The sequence below is a fragment of the Dipteris shenzhenensis genome, chromosome 2 (genome assembly GCF_047967505.1).
Source record: "Dipteris shenzhenensis isolate YYH24624 ecotype China chromosome 2, Dip_SZ_1.0, whole genome shotgun sequence".
NCBI lineage: Eukaryota > Viridiplantae > Streptophyta > Polypodiopsida > Gleicheniales > Dipteridaceae > Dipteris > Dipteris shenzhenensis.
The window spans coordinates 22891204-22914923 of record NC_141597.1 but is presented as its reverse complement, the minus strand read 5'-3'; the positions used below and the strand labels follow the sequence as shown (position 1 = coordinate 22914923).

The following is a 23720-nucleotide window of genomic DNA, read 5'->3' as shown; positions in this document are numbered from 1 at the left end:
CCCCAGAAGATACACACGAGGCGAGCTCTTGACTCTAGCCTCTCACTCCTTCACTCACGCCTCTCGCCCCTGCCAAAATGTCCCTCTTCCTTTTCCCTTTCCCCCTCTTCACCTTCTCCTCCTCTGCTCCACCCCTCGCTACCAATCTCCTCTCCTTCTTCCTATTGGATGTCTTCTTGCACCCTTAGCCATCCTTAGCCATTCCACCGTTTGTGGGCCGCTCTGTCCTTGATGGCTTCCGCAACACTCCAGCCTGTCTTGGGTCAGTAAATCCCATGCTCCATGTGTTCTCCTGCGCTCCTGACACTAGTTGGTTGAGAGGGTTGGTGCACCACCTATGCCTCTTAACTATTGGACTGCTTCCCATGTGCACCAACAGGTGTATCCCGTGTACCATTGCGCCAGTACTTCCCTCTGATTGACTTTGACCATGGTGAGTCGAGGTTGAGGTTTGGCACTCTTCAGTCATGTATTGCTTCCGTCATACCCAAGTCATGTCCTAGTCAAGTCATGTCCAAGTCATGTCCATGTCATGTCCAAGTCATGTCCAAGTCATGTCCATGTCAAGTCATGTCCAAGTCTGTTCCATGTCACCAAGATGTGAACATATGTGAACACGCTGCGACTAGGTATGACCAAGGTCTAACAACTTGGCATGTTGCTGAGGTGACCATGACGTGACCCAGGTGTGACTCTTGGTGGGTCGCCATAAACTTTGAGTACAACACTAGGTATGAATGCACATATTTTCACATTCCGAATGAAACCCGTTTCATTCATTTTTCGAAACCCGTTTGAAACCTCCCGTTTCAGAAACTCCTGGCAACTATGTGCAGGTTGCCATCCGCACTGTGGCTGCCATTAGACTAGGTTCCCACCCTCTAAGGTGTGAAGCAGAATATGGCATGGTGGCTCTGAGACTGAAAGTACATGCCACATGTGTAGCTTGGGGTACGGAAGAGAGTCCTTCCACAGAAAGGGAGCACCCTTGCAATTGCCACTTTCATTGTGGAGGTGATCCAACATTGAGATGGCACAAGTAGAGCTCTATAGTCTTGTAGCCTTTTAGACATTTAGCTTTAGCTTTTCAGTTTCCAGATAATCTCCAGCATCCATATTGCCGTTCGAGGCTGGCCTTTAAAGATGTTAATGCAATCTATCTATCTATGCAGCCACTAGCTCCTTAGCCAATCAAATCCAAGAAGGATTTCAGTCTTGTGCTCATGTGGCAGCCTCATCTATTGCCCACATAGCATGCTGTGGGTGACCTGCCATGATGCTGCCCACGTCGGAATCCTTTATTTCCCATAACCTAGGCAGGTATCACTGCCCCATGCTCTCATCATTTGAGGGATCACAGCTGGGGAGTTCACCCATCTATCACAACTCTCTACCTTTCCATAGCTCGTTTCCAAATCCTGACAATAACCTTGCAAAAAGCCTCACGAATTTCAATCCTTTGAGGTCTCTCCCAGGGGCTTTTGCATTCTTTCGAAGCAAGAGGGGGGTATAGGGGCTGTCAATTGAGAAAAAAAGAAAGAAAGAAAATTTATTAAAGTCTTCGGAAGACCGATGGCTCTATGAGACTGATAGAAAACTATACAACAAGCAAAAAGGGTGGAGCTACTAAACGAGCATCATCACCCATGCTGAATGCTAAGTGCTAAGTAGTACATAGTCATATCATCAGTATTGGCATCATCCTCATCATCATCATCATCATCTAGTCAATCACCATCAATGCTCGTAGGCTCTTGTAAATGCAATGCGTCCCCACAAGGGTATGTGTGTGTCAGAGAGATACTCATATGTATCCAGTGATGGAGGCAATTGTCAATAGGTGCTGCCCGTCTCAATCTCCTGGTAATGACTATGCTCCTGACCAGGGCTATCGTAACCCCTATGGGTCGTGTCCCAGGCCTGAACATGGATGGGAGGTCGCTCAATGTGATATGCATGTCCATCCGCTAAAACGAGTACAGCGTGTCTCAGGATCTAGATCTCTGTTGCACCTATTGTCAGTGGTTGCGAGGCTCGTGTGATCTGATTGGAAGAACTCCGTGATCCTGCTTTGAGAAGGGTCGGGCCATGTGCCTAAAGACTCTCTGCGTCTTGAGTAAGTGCTCCCTGTGGCGGACCACCTCATGGACGAAGGCAACGAGGCATCCCTGGTCTGGGTATGAGAAAAGTCTAGATAGTGGCCCAAAACCAGCCCTAAAAAGGCAATGGTATCAACCGCGGATCTCGTAGTACACAGGGCGTATGAGCGCGAAGTGCTCCTCTGACTCCACCTCCTGTCGATCACATAATGTGCATAGGCGTCTCTCCCTAGGTATCACCTCAGCTCGTCTACCCTTGATGTGGAGTCGGTGTGATGAGACTTGAAACTGTCCGATAGAGATCCTCAGTGAGTGTGGCAAGTGGATCCGAGTGTACTCTAGTGGGACAATGAAGCCCTCCTTAGAGATGCGTAGGCAGTGGTCTGTGTAGAAATTGAGACCTGAAACTGTCCGATAGAGATCCTCAGTGAGTGTGGCAATTGGATCCGAGTGTACTCTGGTGGGACAATGAAGCCCTCCTCAGAGATGCGCAGGTAGGGGTCTTTGTAGAAATTGAGCTGCACTAGAAGCTCCCTTGGCTCCAACCAGGTCATTCGAGAGAATCTACTACAGTTGCACACATTCAGGAGAGATCATCTACACGATTCATGGGACAATGGATTCTCAAGGCCTTACAAAAGAGAGACACAACTTGGTCGGTAAGAAATCTAGGGAGAACAAGGCATGTCAAATGCTAACAGTGGAAAAACTGAAGGGACATGTGGAGAGGGAAGCATCACTCTAACACTAGGAACGGAATGGAAAGATGGAAAGCATAATGAAAATGGAAAGAAAGTACAAGTGCAAGGCAATGATAACCAAAATACTCACATGTAGATAAAGCTTGATGTTGACTAATATAACAAGACTAGACAAGTACAATGCCTTTATAGAATAGGCACACACACTCTAGGTGTCATATGTATATGGGATAAGTCCCATAGTGACATGTGGCACACTAGGATATAAAGTAGTCTAGTACTACTCTAGAACTCAATAAAACACACTAGAAACACTCACTTTGACTTCATGTTCTAACATCCCCCCATGAAGGAAAGGGGAGAGAATAGAGGATAGAAGCCACATCCTATGATGGCCAACTATAGCCTATGCAATCTCAGAGGAAAGTGTGCATGGCTCAGAGACTAGTGAACATGGTACAATAGACTCAAAGGCTCACTGTAGCATGGCTCAGAGGCCCAACATGCATGGATGCAAAAGACTAAGAGCATGGTTCAGAGGCTGGAGAGCATGGCTCAAAAGGCTCAGAGGCTCTACCAAGCATGTCTCAAAGGCTCAAAAATGGAAAACTCATCAATGGAAGGACTCCTTCTCGATACATCCCCCATGGCTTCATGACCGTAAATCAGGTAAGAAGCCACACACAACTCAAGAAGTGAAATAACATCAACTTAGGAGGACTATCCAAGGCTGAGTACAATTATAGACTCAATGAAATCCAATACATATCGTTTTAGGGGGACTACCCAGGGCAGAGGACCCCAAAATACATCAAGCTATAGCATAAATAAAAATCTATTTGTACAAGAGATGTCCTCCGCATAGTTGTTGCATGCAAGTGTGCACATTCTTCCTTATATATGGGAAGAATGCCCCCTAAAGATGTCGATGAAGCCCGCGGAGCGATCACCGCATGACTCTCAACGTGTCGAAGTGAGAGTCACACAAAAGTCGAAGTAGAGGCCTTAGATATCACAAGCAATCGGAAAGTCGATCAATGCCAAGTACCTCAGGCACCGATCAAATAATCAATGTCAAGGTGGAGGCTCAAATGCACTTATGCCCAAATGGGGCAAAATTCCCAAGTGAATGGGCAAAATAGTGATAAATTTACATGAATTTGAAAATCCCCAAATGATTTACATGCTGGGGACTTCAATAGACCTGAAGGGATACAGAAAGCATAAAAGTCCTAAATCTGCAAAATTAGGGTTAAGCAGACAATTAGGCTTCCCAGAATTCAAAATTTCTTGAAGGAGTGTCTGCCCACAGCACTTAGGAACCTTCAAAGAACAAAAGCCCCAATTTTTATCCCAAAATAGGGCAGAAATTAGGAAAGGCCGCTTTTAGATACGTTGAAAGGCCAAAATCTGTATCAAGTTTTTGAGCACTGTATATAGCTGTGGGTAGGCACATAGTTGTACACATCTAGGGTAGGTGTGGGCTTTTGGCATTTGTGGATTTTTCTTTCACAAGCATGATGGATTGATGTATGGTTTTGAGACAATAAAGTGTGTTTTGCAGGGACTTCATGGGAAATGATGAAATGCAATGTGGTTGTACCAGACTTCCAGAGCAATGGTGTCCAGTGTGTGATCAAGCGAAATGTTTCTGGGGTCATGTAAAGTCAAGTCATGAAGGGTTTTATTATATTTTCCTGAGTCAATGTGCACTTGCATGTTACAGGAATTTGATATGTTATGGTGTCCATGTCAAAGGGCTTTTCATGTGTGTGTACGGGGTTGCATGCAAGCTTTAATGTGCATGCTAATGTGTGTGGGAATTGTGTGACTAAAGGTCCAAAATGTGCATTTAATGTGACTTGGGGGAAATGTCTTGAGAGTGGTAAAATGTCACTGATGAGGTGGAAAATTAGGCTGAGGTGGCTGGACTGATTGGGAAGGCATCCTGCTCATGCAAAGGTGGCTACGTGATGGATGAAGGGGAGCTTCTAGGCTGTGAGCTGGAGCTACGTGGAGATGGCGGCTGGGAGCTGATTCAGTTTTACGCTGGAAGGATCTACGATGCAAGGGGGGCTCCGAGAAGAGGAGGCTGAACGACGAAAAATGAAGGGGGCTCTCGTAGATGAAAGAGGGTGTGTGCGTTGAGAAGACCTTGGCGCTGGGGATCTCCAGAGATTACGAGCTATTGTTCGTTGGCTGAGCATAGCTACTACGTAGGTAGGACAGTCGTCATTTGCACGTAAGCTGATGCAAAGAATCGTGGTCTGGCGGAGATCATATGGAAAGGCTCTGATTGAGGAAGCTACGTGGCTGTGCGGGTGATGCTATAAATGTGAGCTAGTCTCTCCGTGAGAAATGAAGGCAGCAGGGCTATTGCTGAAAGTGTCTTTCATTGGGTTTGTGCATAGTTGGTGATGATCTATGGATTAGCACAGCTTAAGGCATAGCTGTGTATCGTTATCTGCTAGCTGAAGGATTTTGGGCGACAGAGACTCCATGAACTCCGTATGCAAAGAGATAGAGGGACCAAGGAATTGCAGGCTAAGGCGCAATGGATCGTGACCTGCATCGATGATGGTTGTCCTAAAGGAGTTAGGCAATTGATGCTTGCTGCAGATGTTCGTCAATCACTGATCTTCTGCTTTGTGAGGGAAGAGAAGTTATCCTAAAGGAATCGAAAGCCTCTTTGACATGGTTGTGATCTTATGTTGATTTGATCGCGGGAGATTTCTGAATACTGATAGCGAGGGAGAGGAGGAGGCGCTGTTGCAGTTTTGCAGGAATTATGAGCTGTTGTTCTTGATGGAAGCTTAGGAGTGTGGGCTGTAGGTTCATAGTATTCTGAGGCTGACTGTTTTCTGAGTTTTAGGGGGAAGTTCAGTTCTAAGTTCAGTCTGTTTCGGGCTGTGTAGTCTTTTGGTTCTCTCTGAGTCTGTGTGATCTATGTTCAGTCAGTTTTTGTGGGGGGTTTGTCCCGGTGCCTAATATAAAGACACCTGCTCTGAAACCTGGTTCATAAGCTCATCATCTACGAGCCCACATTGCAGCTAATCCCTATGAAGTCTTAGCTATCTGACATGGTGAAGTACATAATTCCTGGTTGTCTTTCCTTTTTTTTCCTTATCATCTTTTTGGCGATCCTGTTGGGGACAGGAGGAGTTTTGAATTGAGATTGGGTACTCAAGACAAAATGGCCCAGAAGAATTGGCTGGGGAATGTTGCTTGAATTTCTGTGTGGTTAGGGATTGAAACTATGAAGACAAAGCCTCGCATGAGAGTGATTCATTGTGAGTTATGTGGGGAGTGTGGACACAGAAGAGATAGATGCCTTGATGTTGAACTTCAGGTGATACGTCTCCGTGCTAAGGTTCAAAAGGCTTTGAAAGTGGTTGCTCTTAGGAAGAAGAATGCCAGTCAGATGCAGGGTAAGTTTTCTTCAGTAAAATGATTATTTTTGTTTTCTTCCCAGAAGAGGTTGGGTGGTATTTCTAGTTGGAAGTGTGTTTGAGATAAGTTAGTCAAGAGGAGAGATGGCTCATGAATTTCCTCGATTTCACGGGCTGCCCAATGAAGACCCAGAGAGGTTTTTAGAGTGCTTGGAGTTCACAGCTCTTATTTAAGACAGGAATGCTCCAGAAGTCCTTCAGATTCTATCCTTTTGTCTATTGGGAGAAGCGAGAACTTAGCTGCAGACTTTCTCTGCAAGGATGCGAGATGATCAGGGTGCTCACAGAAACCCAACTTATCCAGAGGTGAGGATAGCTTTCCTGAACAGGTTTATGTGTGTTAGAGATCCTGATGGCATTTGGAGAGAGCTATGTTTATTGCAGCAACAGCCGACTCAGCTAGTGGATGAGTATATTGGTAAGTTCACTGTGTTGTGGAATTCCTCCCAGAGTCGTAAAAAAGGATAGGTTTGTTGCTGGTCTGAAGCCGGAGATTAGGATAAAGATTGAATGTAAAGAGCTGGTCACTTATGAGGATGCTCTCAGGGTAGCAAAAGAGAAGGAGAGGAAGCAGATAAGATTGTCACAAATGATGCAGGAGATGCCAATGGTTCAGCATGTGCCTGAAATTATCTCTCATGTGAAGCCAGAAATACAGAAGCCAGAAGTCAAGAAGGAGGAGAATATAAAAGAAGAAATTCATGAAATGTCGGAGCTTATGAAGAGTTTGAGTTTGAATTTGATGAACGGTAGGGGAAGAGGTAGATCATCGGGTGGTTATGGCAGAGGCAGCATGCCTTCTTCAAATAATTCAGGCCCGTGGTAGGCAAGACGAGGTCAAGGGTCATTTGCACCTTGTGTCCAATGCTTTAATTGTGGAGTGGGGACATTACAGCACACACTGTGATAAGCCTCCTCGTGCTGGAGGTGATGTTTATCCATTGCCAACAGGGTTAAATGATAGGGTGACTGATCATAGTGTAGAAGTAAAAGATGCAGGTCAGCCTAGTACCTCTGGAATCTGTAAAGCCACTACAGAAGAGAAAGGGAAAGGTAAGGCAGTTACATTTGGCTTGTTGGAGTTGGAGGAAGTTAAAGATGTCATGCCATTAGGGAAGAAAGAAAGAAAGAAAGAAAGAGAGAGAAGAGGAGGTTGGTCCGAGTGCAAAGAAGGGGAAGTAGTCTGAGGAGATGATGACCTACCAAAAGAAGAAGAGCAGGAAGCCCAGAAAGCCCAGAAGGAAGTACAGAACTGCAGATTTTCCCATGGGGAAGGAGCAGGGAGATTATGATTTAGTGGAAGATCTTTCAGCGAGGAAACCGGACATTACATTTGCCCAAATGATTGGTCTATTCCCAAAGCTTAAAAAAGAATGGAGGTGGGCTGCTGTAAATCCAGCAAAGAGGAACTCTCATAAAGATACAATTAAGCTGATGTCTGTCTCAGAGTTGCCGGATCTTTTACCTGCTGTAGAAGCCTCGCATAAAGGAAAGGGTTTTGGAAAGGCCTATATAGATGGAGGTGCACAGATTTGTGTGATTACCCAGGCTTGTGTGGAAAGATTAGGACTGAAGATATCCCGCTCCTCTAGTTATCGCATCAGAATGGCAAACCACTCCAAGGTGAAGACTTTAGGGATAGTACCTGGTCTGGAGGTTGAGGCATTCGGTGTTTCATGTCGAGTGGATTGTCATGTGATGCCTGCGAGGATGAGAGCTCGGTGACTTCAGAAAGTGATGAAGGAACAATAGCATTGGTGGATTTGGTAGATGAGGATTCACAGGTTGATTTTGTGAGGAAGAGGTGGATAGGTTTGAGGTTATCAAGGATTTAATGCAGCCCAAATGTTCTCAAGAATCAACCCAGGTGTTGATTGAGCAATCATTGAATCCTGATCTCAATGTTGAGGAGAAAGAAGAATATTTGAAGATGTTGCAGAAATACCCCAATTTGTTTATCACCTCTTATAAGGAGATCAGGGGATTTAAAGGGAAGCCTCTGAGGATTGAGCTGAAGGTGCCAAACCTGTTTTTCTGAAAATAAGGAGATTAAGCCCGGAACAGAGAGATGTGCTGAAGGAAGAGGTAGATAAGCTTCTCAAGGCATGAATAATTTATCCTGTAGTTCACTCTGATTGGATAAGTCCTGTGGTCATAGTGCCAAAAGGTGTAGACAAATGGAGAGTCTGTGTTGATTACAAACCTCTGAATGCAGTGACAAAGAGAAACCACTATCCTCTGCCTTTTCTGGATGATATTCTTGATAAAGTGGCGGGTCATGAAATGTACAGCTTGTGTGACGGATATTCAGGGCACTTCCAGATAGCCATAGCCCAGGAAGATCAAATCAAGACTACCTTCATTACCCCCTGGGGCTGTTTTTGTTACAGGAAAATGCCTTTTGGAGTTACCAACGGCCCCTCGCACTATTAGGAGAATTCAGATCTGATTTTATCACCCTTCCTAGATAAATTTTGTAAAGTGTTTATTGATGACATCTGTGTGTACAGTGGAAGAAGGGAGTACTGTGGAAAGCTGGATCAGGTATTCTATGAGATTGATAATAATGGTGGTCAATTAAATCCTAAGAAGACTCAGTTAGCTCAGACCAACATTAAAATATTGGGGCATATTGTATCTGAGAATGGGATTGAGCCGGATCCAGGTAAAGTAAAAGCTTTAGTTATGATGTCCTCTCCTGAGAATACCAAGCAGTTGCATACCTTTCTCCAGAAGGTGAAGTATCTGTCGAGATTTATTCATATGTTATCTCAGATTTTGTATCCTCTTCAGCAGGTGGTAAAATCTAAGCCTCTGAAATGGACGACAAAGAGTGAAGAGGTGTTTGAGGCAGTTAAGGAATCCTTGACTCATATTTCAAGTGTAAAGCCACCAGATTATTCCAGGACTTTTTATGTGAATCCATCTGTAGGACCAGATGCTATTGGTGCTATTCTTCTGCAGTAGGGAGAGGGTTCCAGATATATGAGGCCAGTTTATTATGCCAGCAGGGTGAAGAGTGAAGTAGAAAGAAAGTATTCAGCGGCTGAATTGGTCCTGGCTAGCCTCTTGTATGCTTGTAGGAGATTTCGGTCTTATCTATTGTCCAGGCCTTTTGTGATTCTCACCTCATGTTCACTACTGCCTCATATGTTGAATAGTACAAACATCTCCAGGAGCATGATTAAATGGATAGTAGAGTTACAGGAGTACTCTTTTACCTTCTTGGTTGAGAACTCTACCAGAGCTTCCTTGGCTGATCTCCTCACCTATAAGGAAGGACCTATTTTAGTTGAAGATGTGGAGAAGAACACTAACATGAATGAAGAAAAAGTACTAGAGGATGCATTTGTTTTACACTTTGATGGATCTTACAAAAAAAGTTTAAATAAAAGTACAGGAGGAATTGTCATTTATGATCCTGGAGGAAATGAGATTCGGAAAATGGGAATTCAACTCGAAGCCAGCAGTAATAATGAAGCTGAATATGCAGCCCTCTTCGAAGGTTTGAAAGTATGCATTAGTCTGGGGATAAAGAGACTTATGATTAAGGGAGATGCTCTATTGGTTGTGAAGCAAATTTTAGGTGTCTAGAAGGTTAAGCATGTTCATTTGAAGAGATGGATAAGCACGGTGAAGAAACTATTAAATCAATTGGATGCCTGGACACTCCAGCATATTGAAAGAGGTAAGAATGTAAATGCACATGATGCTGCGCAGGAAATTACAGCAGCTTATGTTGATGCAGTAGGAGGAGCTCTTATACAAAGGAAGGGAGACATAAGCTTGTGAGGAAAGCTTCCTGTTAACTGGTAAAGTGCCTGAAGAAGTTCTGAAACAAAGAAAACACAGATTTTTTAAAAGCTGTACTTATTATTGTCTGATGGATGATGTTCTTTACATGAAAGGGGCTGATCTGGTGCTCAGAAGAATTCCCTAGCATGAGGAAGTCTTTCATATTCTACAAGCTAATCATGAGGGAGTATGTGGAGGACATTTTGCTTCCAAAATCATGCTGAGGAAAATACTTACAGAAGGGTATGTGTGGCCATCCCTCCAGAGAGACATAAGACATTGGTGCAGGTCATGCCTACAGTGTCAGCAGATGAGTAAGAGGATCTTACATCCAGAACTCAGAAATATCATGCTTGCTTATAATATTTTTGAGAAATGGGAAATAGATGCCATCAGTCCTCTACCCATGACAGCCAGGGGAAATTGTTATGTGCTGACAACTGTGGATTATTTGACGAGATGGGCTGAAGCACGAGCAGTACAGGCTGTCAATGCGAAATCTGTATGTAAATTTGTGTATGAGGATATCTGCTGTAGATTTGGTGTACCACTGGAGTTGCTTTCTGATAGAGGTCCAGGTTCCAGGAGTGAACTGATGGATTTATTATGTGGTAAGCTGAAGATTAAACACAGATATGCAAGTCCCTATTACCCTCAATGTAATGGGATGGATGAAAAATTTAATGGTATGTGTACTAATATCATGGGAAAGATCATGAGAACCTATGAGAAGGAGTGGGATCTTGCTTTGCACTGGGCTTTATGGGCTTACAGAGTTGCAATAAAAGATGGCACCCAGTTTTCACCATTTCATCTTGTTTACGGGAAAGAAGCTCTATTACCCTTGGAAGTAGAAATTCCTGCATTACAGATGTTACTGAAGATAAACGAGGATTCAAATTCTTCTTTCCAGAACCGATTATTGGATTTGCACGAAGCACAACTAGACAGACAAAAGGCAGTGGAACATTATGCTTTAATTCAAGAGGAGAATCAGAAGAAAGCAAATAGGAAATTCAAGGATAAGAAAATCGAGGAGGGTGATCTAGTTTTGAGATACAACAGTAGTCTGGATTCTACCTTCAAGAAGAAATTTGTGACCAAATGGGATGGATCTTTTCGTGTGACGAAGAAATTCAAAAATGGCTCATATCAACTTGAGGATTTGGATGGTCAACAACATAAGAATAGAGTCAATGGCTTCAGACTAAAGAAATACTTTCATAGGATCATGAGTGTAGGCAGCTGTGGACCTACTGTGATGAAACCAGACAAGCCGGAAGACCTCATGGATGAGGATATCTCTAAAGAAATGCAAATCTTATATACACCCATCTGCAAGACATAAATGTCTGCAGACAGGGGGTGGGCAAAATGATACGACAAAAACTGTATCAAGTTTTTGAGCACTGTATATAGCTGAGGGTAGGCACATAGTTGTACACATCTAGGGTAGGTGTGGGCTTTCGGCATTTGTGGATTTTTCTTTCACAAGCATGATGGACTGATGTATAGTTTTTTGAGACAATAAAGTGTGTTTTGCAGGGACTTCATGGGAAATGATGAAATGCAATGTGGTTGTACCAAACTTCCAGAGCAACGGTGTCCAGTGTGTGATCAAGCGAAATGTTTTTGGGGTCATGTAAAGTCAAGTCATGAAGGGTTTTTTTATATTTTCCTGAGTCAATGTGCACTTGCATGTTACAGGAATTTGATATGTTATGGTGTCCATGTCAAAGGGCTTTTCATGTGTGTGTACGGGGTTGCATGCAAGCTTTAATGTGCATGCTAATGTGTGTGGGAATTGTGTGACTAAAGGTCCAAAATGTGCATTTAATGTGATTTGGGGGAAATGTCATGAGAGTGGTAAAATGTCACTGATGAGGTGGCAAATTAGGCTGAGGTGGCTGGACTGATTGGGAAGGCATCTTGCTCATGCAAAGGTGGCTACGTGATGGATGAAGGGGAGCTTCTAGGCTGTGAGCTGGAGCTATGTGGAGATGGCGGCTGGGAGCTGATTCGGTTTTACACTTGAAGGATCTACGATGCAAGGGGGGCTCCGAGAAAAGGAGGCTGAACGACGAAAAATGAAGGGGGCTCTCGTAGATGAAAGAGGGTGTGTGTGCTGAGAAGACCTTGGCACTGGGGATCTCCAGAGATTACAAGTTGTTGTTCGTTGGCTGAGCATAGCTACTACGTAGGTAGGACAGTCGTTGTTTGCACGTAAGCTGATGCAGAGAATCGTGGTCTGTGGCGGAGATCATATGGAAGGGCTCTGTTTTTTTCTGATTGAGGAAGCTACGTGGTTGTGCGGGTGACGCTATAAATGTGAGCTAGTCTCTCCGTGAGAAATGAAGGCAGCAGGCTATTGCTGGAAGTGTCTTCCGTTGGGTTTGTGCATAGTTGGTGATGATCTATGGATTAGCACAGCTTAAGGCATAGCTATGTATCGTTATCTGCTAGCTGAAGGATTTTGGGCGACAGAGACTCCATGAACTCCGTATGCAAAGAGAGAGAGGGACCAAGGAATTGCAAGCTAAGGCGCAATGGATCGTGACCTGCATCGATGATGGTTGTCCTAAAGGAGTTAGGCAATTGATGCTTGCTGCAGATGTTCGTCAATCACTGATCTTCTGCTTTGTGAGGGAAGAGAAGTTATCCTAAAGGAATCGAAAGCCTCTTTGACATGGTTGTGATCTTATGTTGATTTGATCGCGGGAGATTTCTGAATACTGATAGAGAGGGAGAGGAGGAGGCGCTGTTGCAGTTTTGCAGGAATTATGAGCTGTTGTTCTTGATGGAAGCTTAGGAGTGTGGGCTGTGGGTTCATAGTATTCTGAGGCTGACTGTTTTCTGAGTTTTAGGGGGAAGTTCAGTCTGTTTCGGGCTGTGTAGTCTTGTGGTTCTCTCTGAGTCTGTGTGATCTATGTTCAGTCAGTTTTTGTGGGGGGTTTGTCCCGGTGCCTAATATAAAGACACCTGCTTTGAAACCTGGTTCATAAGCTCATCATCTACGAGCCCACATTGCAGCTGATCCCTATGAAGTCTCAGCTATCTGACGTGGTGAAGTACATAATTCCTGGTTGTCTTTCCTTTTTTTTCCGTATCAACGTGTCCACCAACAGAAGTAACAAAAAAATGGGCACTCCAATGTGACAATTTTCAAGGTATAATCACGAGCTGAAGGGCAGGCGGAATCAGCAGTGGCTCACATTGATGTCGAGCAGAAAGGCTGTGTAGACTGAAGCAACAACAGGCGGAACTTTCGAGTCATGAAATGAGGCATGGATAGCAGCAGTCGTTGGTGGGAATCCCGAGGGCAGCGTGGGCAGCAGATCCAAGGCTGATGGCGAGGGCAGAGGCAATGACAATCTCAAGGGCTGGATCTAGAACTGCATTGGCAGCAGAAGCAGCCTTGGGACAGCAGGAGGAAGAGCTGCGAGGATAAGCAAGAGCTGACGAATTTGCAGCAGCTCCAAGAAACTAAATTGCAGCAGGTCCAAAAACGAACTTGCAGCAGCTCCAAAACTTCGGTGTATATCAGCTCCTCACGGGTAGACGGATCACAGGTGTTAGGAGGGAAGAAAGGCAAGGGAACTAGAAGATGGCGGGCTGCCTTCCAAGGAGGAGGAAGAGTAGCTTCATTGGCCTCCCTCACCTCAACCTCTTGGAAGAGCAAGGAGGGAAAGAGCTAGCTTGGAACATGGCTCTGATACCACATGAAGGGACATGTGGAGAGGGGAGCATCACTCTAACACGAGGAACGGAATGGAAAGATGGAAAGCATAATGAAAATGGAAAGAAAGTACAAGTGCAAGGCAATGATAACCAAAATACTCACATGTAGATAAAGCTTGATGTTGACTAATATAACAAGACTAGACAAGTACAATGCCTTTATAGAATAGGCACACACACTCTAGGTGTCATATGTATATGGGATAAGTCCCATAGTGACATGTGGCACACTAGGATATAAAGTAGTCTAGTACTACTCTAGAACTCAATAAAACACACTAGAAACACTCACTTTGACTTCATGTTCTAACAAAAACTACCCTGAGTAACTAATAGGGCAAACCACCATTCAAGATAGAAGAACTTATCCCAGTATCAGCAAGTCGCAACATGGAAGAAAACTCCACAAGTTGAAATTTCCATGTCCGCTAATACGGTGGGAATATATGCGTAGATGAATTAAAGAACATGGTGCAGTTTCATTCTCACGCGTCCTCTGATCTGCAACTTAACCCACCATATGTACATGGGCGTGTATATGGCATCCTCCTGGAAATCTAGATCTCTCCCTGCATATCATTGACCTAGCATCAAAGTCTCCATAAGTAGGACCTCTCCTTGCTGCTGCATGTATCTATGGATGTCCCCATAGAGTGCTGGGAAGCTGAAACCCGTCCCTTCCGAAAGGCTGTCCTGCATAGCCTGCATAGCCTGCCATTTGTATTGGGGAGTAGCAGGCTATGATGTAAACACCAATGGATGATGGCCTCCTAAGGCTGATTCACATTAATGGGCATGCTCATTCATACCTACGACTACCACGTGTTTGGAGGTGTGAGAGGAGGAGAATTGCCACCCCACACAAGACCTGCACTCCTCAGGCACTAAACGTGTGGACATCTACGTGTACGGAGATACTATTGGTAACACCTTTTCAAGGCTCTGATAAGTCTTGGCAATGTTGCTTGGTTACGACCACATGGTCCCATTTCTGTTGCAAAGGGCAAGGGACAAAGCATTGATGGTCCCACAGGCTGTGAACCCCTTTGAGGGGGAGGGGCTCCCCTCTTGGATGATCGCTCTGCTGTCTCTGTATACTGCCCACTTGCCCTTCTCCGTTGTTCTCGATCACCTCTTGATCCCTCCTCCAGCTGCTCAATTGACATTTGTGTAAGATCTTCATTGATGAAGATTAGGGTCCCTCTTCAGATTTGGTCTTCGTGAGGACCCACTTACTTGGGCATACCTGAATTTATCACCATTAGCTTTCCAACTCTCTAAGCATGCTCAATCCGGTCTTTTTCTACTCTTAAAGTTCTATGGAGGAAATCTGAGCTGTTTTCAATATGGGCTGACTTTCAAGGCTTGTTTTGTCTGCATGTGTCCTCTCTTGATTGACTTTCACGGGTTTGTATCCCTTGACCACTGTGCAAGATTTAGCCTCCTTGGAATGCTCTTCCATCCTGGCTGTAATTTTTCCTTCCATCCTCTTGGGTTTCTTCAAGACTTGCCCTTGTCCAGCCTTGAGCTCTTTCATGCAATGCATTCTCATCTTTAATGATTTCAATGCCTTGGACAATGCCAAGGGCTCTCTTGTTTAAGCACTTGCACTTCAAGCTCTAGTACCTTAATTGTTGCTAAAGTGTGTGATCCTCAACCATCTTTTTTAAAGGCGTTCTGCACCTCCCTTTCAACCTTGAGGACAGATAGTTCTCCGCCATCACTTCCTTTGTGACTGTGCATTTTGGCATCCATGGTCACTGTCAAGGCATCCTGCTGTTTTTAAATTTCAGATTGTATTGTCTCTGATTGATCTGAAATATCCGCTTCAAATTTGTCATCTGTTTCATCAGTGGGATCCTCATTAAGTTGCTTTCCCATTGATATTTGATCTTGTGCATCCTTAAGCCCCTTCATAATTTCTGCAATTGCAGAGTCTAGTGCCTCAGTCCTATGTGTCCTTGGATCACATTGGCCTCCTCATCTCTTGTTGCATCTTGCATTTGCAACGTTGTAGGCTTTTATTTCTGCTTGCATTTTCTTTACCAGCACTTAATGGTTTCACATTGATGGATTGACATTCAAGGCTTGCTCTATCACTGTCTTTTCAGGTTTTCATTCTCTTTCTTGATGGAGTTACGCATCTCAGCAAAGTTGGCCTTGTGCCATAATCCTGAACCAAAGGGAATGAGGCATCCCGTTTCGACAAAACCCTAGGATGCCTTCATGTGCCCGTTCCACCATTTGCCATCGCATCATCTTGCAGTCAATTTAATCTTGTTGCATTCGAAGTGCCTCAACCTGCTAGTGAGTCTGTCATGTCTCTCGCTCCACACACAATTTTTTTTTGGGTGAAATCTTTGATTGATTATATTATATGAGTAGCAACCTCGAAACAAGGTGCTACAATTACATCAACTGAAAATTTCAGTATATGCCAAAAAGACCTCATGATCTATGGAGCAGGCCTGCAAGCAATCAAAGAAAGATTGCTGCAGAGAACGCCTAAAAAAGCCAAACAGATAGAAAGTAGGATCACCAAAGACTTTACAATTCCTATATGTCCATAAAGTCCATAGTGCCCAATAGCGAACCCAAACGAAGAACAGATGAAACTCCGGTCTGGATGGATGAAACCCAAATAGCCAGAAGAACTTCCCAAATCAAACAGATGGGAATCTCGCTCGCAGGCGCTGTGAAAGCAGATCAAAAAACTCACAAGAGCACGGACAATGCCAAAACAAGTGAGGCACAGTCTCTGAAGAAGCAGAACATCCGTGGCAAAGTGCAGGAGTAATGTGTCGATGAGCTAATCGCTGTCCAGATCGAAACACTCCCAAAAGAACTCGTCAAAAGAAAACCCAAGAGTTGCTGTAATCTTTTCCTCCACCACTTGGCTGGGCGATGCATTCGCCAAACAAAATCACCTCTCTCTGAAACCCAAGGTTAAGGCAAGAGGATTTTATACAATGCAGGTACAGTAATCTGAGATAGCCTCAAAGGATGAGAAGAGGACCCTGGAGAAGTCAAAGTCCAATCTTCCAACCGGTCCTAGAGTTCCAAAGGAGGAATCGGAACAAAAGGCGAAAGCATAGAAGTAATTTGTCGCCACAAAGGACGATAATGAGAGCCCAATCCATATCTAGTAGCTGCCAGAGAAAAGGAGAGCACAGTACCAGCATCATCTATAACATCAGGAACCGAGGTGATGCCTTTAAACGAGACAAAGTAGGAGCATCGAGGTTTCTATAAAGCCAAGGGAGGCTAAAAGACTTTCAACCAGTGAATGCTTTCAGCTCTCAAAGAATTCCCAAGCAAAGATTACCGTCCGTTCCATTCTAGATAAGAAAGAACATGCTTCCAGTCAAAAAGCACGCGGGAGACAAAAGGGCAGCCAGGCAGTGCCATCAATGCAGCCAAAAAAGAAATCCCATTGATCGAGTAGCCAATGACCAAAAGCAGAAATACTGATATGAGTTACCAGAGTCCTAATCATAAGAGCCCAAGGCTGATCACCTTGCAAAAATTGCAACAACATTTTCCCCCTGTGGGCAAGAATATGCACATGAATATCCGTGATGTTCAATCCACCATGCATCTTGGGAGAACAAATGTGATGCATTGAAAGCAGCCTGAGACTTTTTCTGCCATGTTTGGATTACCAAAAGATTTCCATAAAGACAAACATGAAAGATGTAAGATCTGCCTTAGTGAACATGATCAATGGCAAGTAAAATTGAATATATGCCACAAGGATGGACTGCACTATTCGAAGACGAACGTGCAAAGGCCAAGTTGCCAGTTTCCAATACTCAAGCTTTTTCCGAAGCTTATCCAAAACCCAATCAGTTTGTTGTCGACGAGTGAGTTTCCACCCCAAAGGATAACCAAGATCACGAACAAACTGAGTGGGTGGAATGCTATCCCCGGGCCATAATAGACTATGCTAGTCTTTGAAATGCAAAGGGAGCAGCTTAGACTTCTGAAAATTAACATGAAGACCAACTGCCAAACCATAAACAGAGAGGGCTTGCATCAAGGCACCAAGATCATGGGGCGTATTCTTCGGGGTAAAGAAAGAATCATCAGCATTAGCTTGAGCAACCATGCTGCGATTAGCATCGAATTCCAAGCCATGAAGTGATCATGTAGCCACAAGATGATCAATATATTGCAGCATAGGATGAGTAGCAATGGCATACAGTAAAGCACTGAGAGGGCATCCCTAGCGGACCGAACAACGAAGAGTCCACTCATCAGAGATATCCCTAGAAAGAATGCAAGCCGCATTGCTATCTCTGTAAAGCCAGTAAAGCACTGAGAGAATATCCCTAGCGGACCGAACAACGAAGAGTCCACTCATCAGAGATATCCCCAGAAAGAATGCAAGCCGCATTGCTATCTCTGTAAAGCCAGTAAATAACATGCTGCATTTTTTGTCCAAACCCCAAAGCTCGCATAGTTTGCGAGATGAAATCCCATTGAACTGTGTCAAATGCTTTTGCAATATCTACCTACAAGAGTAGAACATCCTGCTGCGTGTATTTGGCATATTCAATCCCAATATAAGCATTGGCAATGTTATCTGTGATATGGCGACGTGGAACAAAGCCATATTGGGAGGGATGCAACCCATCGTGCAAATAACCTTTAATCCGATTAACCACCATTTTGGCAATGATCTTGTAAATGACTGGCATGAGCGTGATTGGCCTCCAATCACCAAGTGAATCACATAGCTACTTCTTTCGAATCAGCTTGAGAAGACCACCCTTTTTCCATGACACATGCATCTGCTGATTTTGCCATGCTGTATTTACCATTTACAGCAAGGTGAATTTAAGAAGATCCCAGAATGTAAGAAAGAATTCAACAGTGAGACCATCCCATCCTGGAGATTTCCATCTGCCACAGAATCTCAGTGCATTAGACAATTCCCTTTCAGTGAAGGGATGTTCAAGTTCCAAAGCCTGAGCATCAGACAGAATTGGATGAACATGCTGCAAAAGAAGCTGACGTGCAGACACGACTCGAGGAGAACGAGTATCCACATGCCCAAAATGAGTGGAGGATCCAATAGATATTGACAGCATGGCGTTTGTAGTGTAAACTCTTAAAAAATTGCTTGGAAGACCAACCTTTATCAAAAAAAGCCCGTTGTCTGGATTGGGTTTCCCATTTAGCAAGCTTTCTGCGATCATTGGATTGAAGAGAGAATTGAGCCTGAACTAAAAGAGCATGCTTTCCTCTGAAGACAAAGGGCGAAGATGAGCAAGCTCAGTCAAACTCTTACAAGTAAATTTAGCATGTGCTACAGTCTCCCTTGTGGCTTGCATATAGGATTTGCCATAATCCCGAATGACGGCTTGCATCCGAGCAACAAAAGCCTGCCAGGCATAATCCAAACCAATGCATATCTCACGAGAGAGAGGCTGAATAGCATCAGAGACCAAGGCTTTAAAGTCAGCATGCTCCAGATAACTATTATTAATCAGCAAAAGCCTTCGGCAAGGCAACCTGTCAGTGGGAAATTCATGTAAGGAAAGCCTCAACCAAAGAGGAGCATGATCCGAATGTGTGAAAGCATGATCAACCCAAATTTGACAAGTAAAGGCATCACAATGCTGTGGATCAACCTCATACCATCTGTCCAAGCGTGCCCGATAAGAAGATTGAGCATTATGCTGAAAGGTATAGCCCGGAAGCATGGGCTGTAATTCCTTCCAGAGATCAACCAAGCACAACTGAAGCAAAAAATCAGACCAAGTCTGTGTTTCAGAAGCCAACATATGAGTGTGGCCTGAGGTGTTGTCACCCGATTGAGGAGCATTATTAAAGTCACCACAAATGAAGGCATGTTGTCGCCATGGATAGCTATGCATGGCAGCCCAGATCAAAGCTCTATCACGAGAGATTGGGGGGCATAAACCGATGCAAATTCAAAAAATTTCCCTTAAACAAGGCATTGAACAATAATCCATCTACCATGGCGATCATTGAGAGCCACAACAGGTTGAAGGTCATGCTTTACCAAAAAAGCCACACCAAAAAAAGAGTGCTCTCCAACAATGAAGATATCATAACGAGCAAAATTGTCTATTTGACCAGCATACATATGCTGATTATGCTCTTGCAAAGCAACTATATCAGGCTGCAATTGCCTGATATACATCCAGACCAGTTTCCATTTGCGACCATTACACATTCCCTATACATTGAGAGTAACACACTTCAGATGATCAAGCATATTTACAGTTATGGAACAGGTATGTACAGCAACTAACGGGCTGTCTACGTCTGCATTTTCACCTCAATGTCCGAGCCTCTGCCCTGAGCATCAGCCTGAGGAGAGGACAAAAGTGCAGCAACTTCTTCTTCAGGAAACAAGGTCCGATTTGCAGTCACAGCAGCCCAGGTCAAGCCAACACCAGAGTTTTCAGCAGGTGTTTTCCCATGAGAGGATGCACAACTCCAAGTCCAAGAAAGCAAAGGGCGCCTGGGGGAGATCACTTTGCGAGGAGTTTGCCATCCATCAGTCAAAAAATTTTCCCCCCTCCCCTAGCACAGGAAAAGAAGCATTACCATTTGAGACAGCCGGGGCTTTGCCTTTGTCTTGAACAGAGAAAAACTATTTGACCCCTTTGTTTTTTACCACAGAAAGCAAAGGGCGCCTGGGGGAGATCACTTTGCGAGGAGTTTGCCATCCATCAGTCAAAAAATTTTCCCCCCTCCCCTAGCACAGGAAAAGAAGCATTACCATTTGAGACAGCCGGGGCTTTGCCTTTGTCTTGAACAGAGAAAAACTATTTGACCCCTTTGTTTTTTACCACAGAAGAGGCATTTGCATTCTTATTCAAAGGCTGAACCATTTTAGTTTGCACTGGCATCCGTGGAGAGCTCGGGAAGGACATTGTAAAGCCATGTGTCCAAATTGCTTACATTCAAAGCAAGCACCTACAAACAAATCCCATTTGAGCTTGTAAAAGGCACTCCCCATGGAAACATTATTCACAGTAACCGAATATGAAGCTGGAGTGGGATGATCTGTATCCCACGAAATGCAGAAGCGATTTGAATTTCCATTGGGTCGCGGTGGACATACCACCTTACTGAGGGAAGCTGCAATTTTAGGTAGAAGAGAAGACAAGCATTGAGGAAAATCCACAACTTCTATTCAAACAGGGCAACAATGCCGAATCACACACACACACACACAGAGGTAAGGTAGGTAGAGGCTGAAAGGGGGAGCAGAAGCACTCAAAATAGATTAGAGGGTTAAGCTGTCAAATCATGTCTTACCATACAAATAAGTGAGAGTGAGGCTTATGTAGCCCTCCCCCACCTCCTCTTTTTCAGCCCTCTCTTTGTAAAAGTGACCTAGTGGTAACCTCCCAAAACTCTACTGATTTTTCCTCCTCCATTACATACATGCCATGTTTTTGGCTTGATCGGTTGTTTTGTCATTGAAGTTTTGTGATCTGCTTTTGCCAATGGCATTGGCATGAAGTCTTTAAATTGCAAGTTGATAGCTGGCATGATTTTGATGAGGTTGCATGCATTGAACGCTCTCAGATTGATGTCTTTATTTTTTGTCAATCGAGTGTCACTTTTGTACCCAAATCAGTATTTATCTGTATTGAAAATGCCTTCTTGGTTTTGCCATTTTTACATTCCAGAATTTGCATGCATTGTTGACGTCAAAACATGGCCTTTGGAAGTTTGGCTTTTTTTTTTAACTTTTACATAAAAAAGAAGGCATTGATGCACCTAAATTTCTCGATGGGGCTCAAATGTTAAGAGGGACGATGTCTATGGACAAAATTTGATTTTCGGTACAATCATCAAGTTTTCCTCTTCTCTCTCCTTCAAACCACACTTCCTTCTCTTTCAATCTATTCTCTCTCAATTCCTCTCACAGTTTTCTCTCTTTTAGAGTGGCACAATTGTCAAAATTTTACGTCTCTCAAAGGTTTTCCCGCACCACTCTTTCTTTTCTTAGATATTGGGGTTTCGTCTTTTTTTTTCTCTCTCTCCACTCACTTCCTCTCCCTTTTCCTCCCTCTCTGCTTTTCTTCTCCCTCCGCTCTCTTATTCTCTCTCACAAGCCTTCTCTCAAGGCTTCAAGACACATAAACCTTCAAAGTGCAATACCCTGAGTCCTATAACTCAGATTCAAGCGCTTTCTGAACCCCTTCACAGCTGACTCACAGCTGACTGCAGACACTAGCAAGGAGGAGACAGTAGAGGGCTTTATAGGAAGTGGGCTTCACCAACAAAACCTTACAAGGCGCTCCAAGGATTTCCCAAGGGCACCTTATGAGAAAAATTGGGAGAGAAGAGAGGAGAGGCACTCTCACGTAGTAGTTTCCAAACAAACGATTAGTAGTTTCCAATGCTAAGGTCATGGGTTCAAATCTTGGAGGCAGTGCAATATTCAGCGTTCCGGATAGCTGAGCAATTCATGCATAATATTTTGCAGCCACATAAAGTCGCATGAGATATTGTTAGTGAGGTAGATGGCAAATTTATGGGGAAACTTCAGCGGGAATTGCTCAAATCTGGAACCTCTAGTACAGCCTTGCAAAAGTTTGATTTGACCCCTAACGTATTCTCCCATGAAAACGAGCCCGTTTGAGGCATCCACTATGGCTATGGCAACTTTGAAATTGGCCAGCTAAGAATGATGGCTTGCCAAATTTTTAAGGCCTTTCACAGCTTGCAAGATGAGCACCGTCATTTAGAGTTGCAGCAGGAAAATGTAGAGATCTATCACTGCAAGAAAAACAACACTACGTTGACAAATTGGCATTGACTTACAGTTGCCTCTACTATCCTCAATGTCTTGTACGTCTCCTTGCTACAACGATATGAAGGCACGGTTCAAATTTATTCTCAGCATTTTCAGACCGTCCCCACTATACTATTGTGTAGAGAGACAAAGTCCCATGGAACAGGGTCGTGGAGGAGTCAATCATCAGATGGCATGGCTTATTTGGAGACAAAAAAAATCTTGAAAACCTCCTGTTGAATTGTCTCTATTACAAATCAAGTTCAGTCAACTTCTTTTAGCGAGCATAATTATAACAATAGCAAATGCTCTACCGTACTACCCGCACAGAGAAGGAGATCAGAATTAGACATTTTTTCAGCCAGCGATCGATCGCTGATGATAATTTCGATAGAGGATAATAGCCTCGTCTTAGGATACATATAAAGCGGTCAAATTTTATAATCAAGTTGAAAACTTTCGGTGCCACGCACGGACCAAACCATGAATGCCACTCGTCTCCACTTTGCAGCAAGCCTGTGCCGTACCGCTGGAAGAAATCCAGCACGCAATCGACCCTCCCCTTCTGCAGGGCGTGCACGATGTAGTAGCGTTTAAGCGAGGTGTCGAACTTCCGGATGGTGGGCAGGTGCGGAGAGTCCTGGGCGGAAAAGAAGCATTTCTGGAGGAAAGCGAGGAGGGAGAAGAGCTTGTCGGCCTCGAAGCGGGGTATGTAGGCGGAGAAGAGGAGGTGGATGATGCGATCGACGCGGAAGTCATGGCCAAGATGATCCGAGGAGAGCTCGGCCTCGAAGCTACGAAGGGTGGAGGTGAAGCCTCTGAAGGTGAGGAACTCACGGACGAGCTCTTCGGAGTAGAGCATTCTGGTCTGCAGATCAAGCTCCGCCATAGCCAAAGAATTCGAGGTCGCCATAGCCAAAAAGAATGCTACGGTGCAAAAGAAAAGCAGCTAGTGTTTAAATCATTCCTGTTCTGCTGAACAGTACGGACCTGCCACCTTGGCAGCTCATGTTAAAAATCTTTTGCAGTACGGAACCTCTGCCACCTTGGCACCTGAGGTTTACATCTCTTACATCTCTCTCTTCTCCTGAACTTGTGCCAATCGCGTTTAAACCAAGCGCCTAAAACGTGTGTATGCGCCCGTTCTGAG

General features: G+C 44.2%; 1 protein-coding gene across 3 annotated transcripts in view; it reads right to left on the bottom strand.

Annotated features, from left to right (window-relative positions):
• LOC147904497 (uncharacterized) overlaps window positions 1-23495 on the bottom strand; it is a 184686-nt gene extending 161191 nt beyond the window's left edge. For 2 of the 3 annotated variants that reach the window (XM_087386837.1, XM_087386843.1), the window contains exon 1: window positions 23048-23489. In XM_087386837.1, the coding sequence (XP_087242963.1) occupies window positions 23048-23483 (436 nt within the window). In that variant the 5' untranslated portion in view covers window positions 23484-23489. Of the gene's footprint in view, window positions 1-23047 lie in introns of all 3 variants that reach the window. The other variant, XM_087386848.1, reaches the window with a different exon arrangement.
• Window positions 23496-23720: the final 225 nt, after the last annotated feature.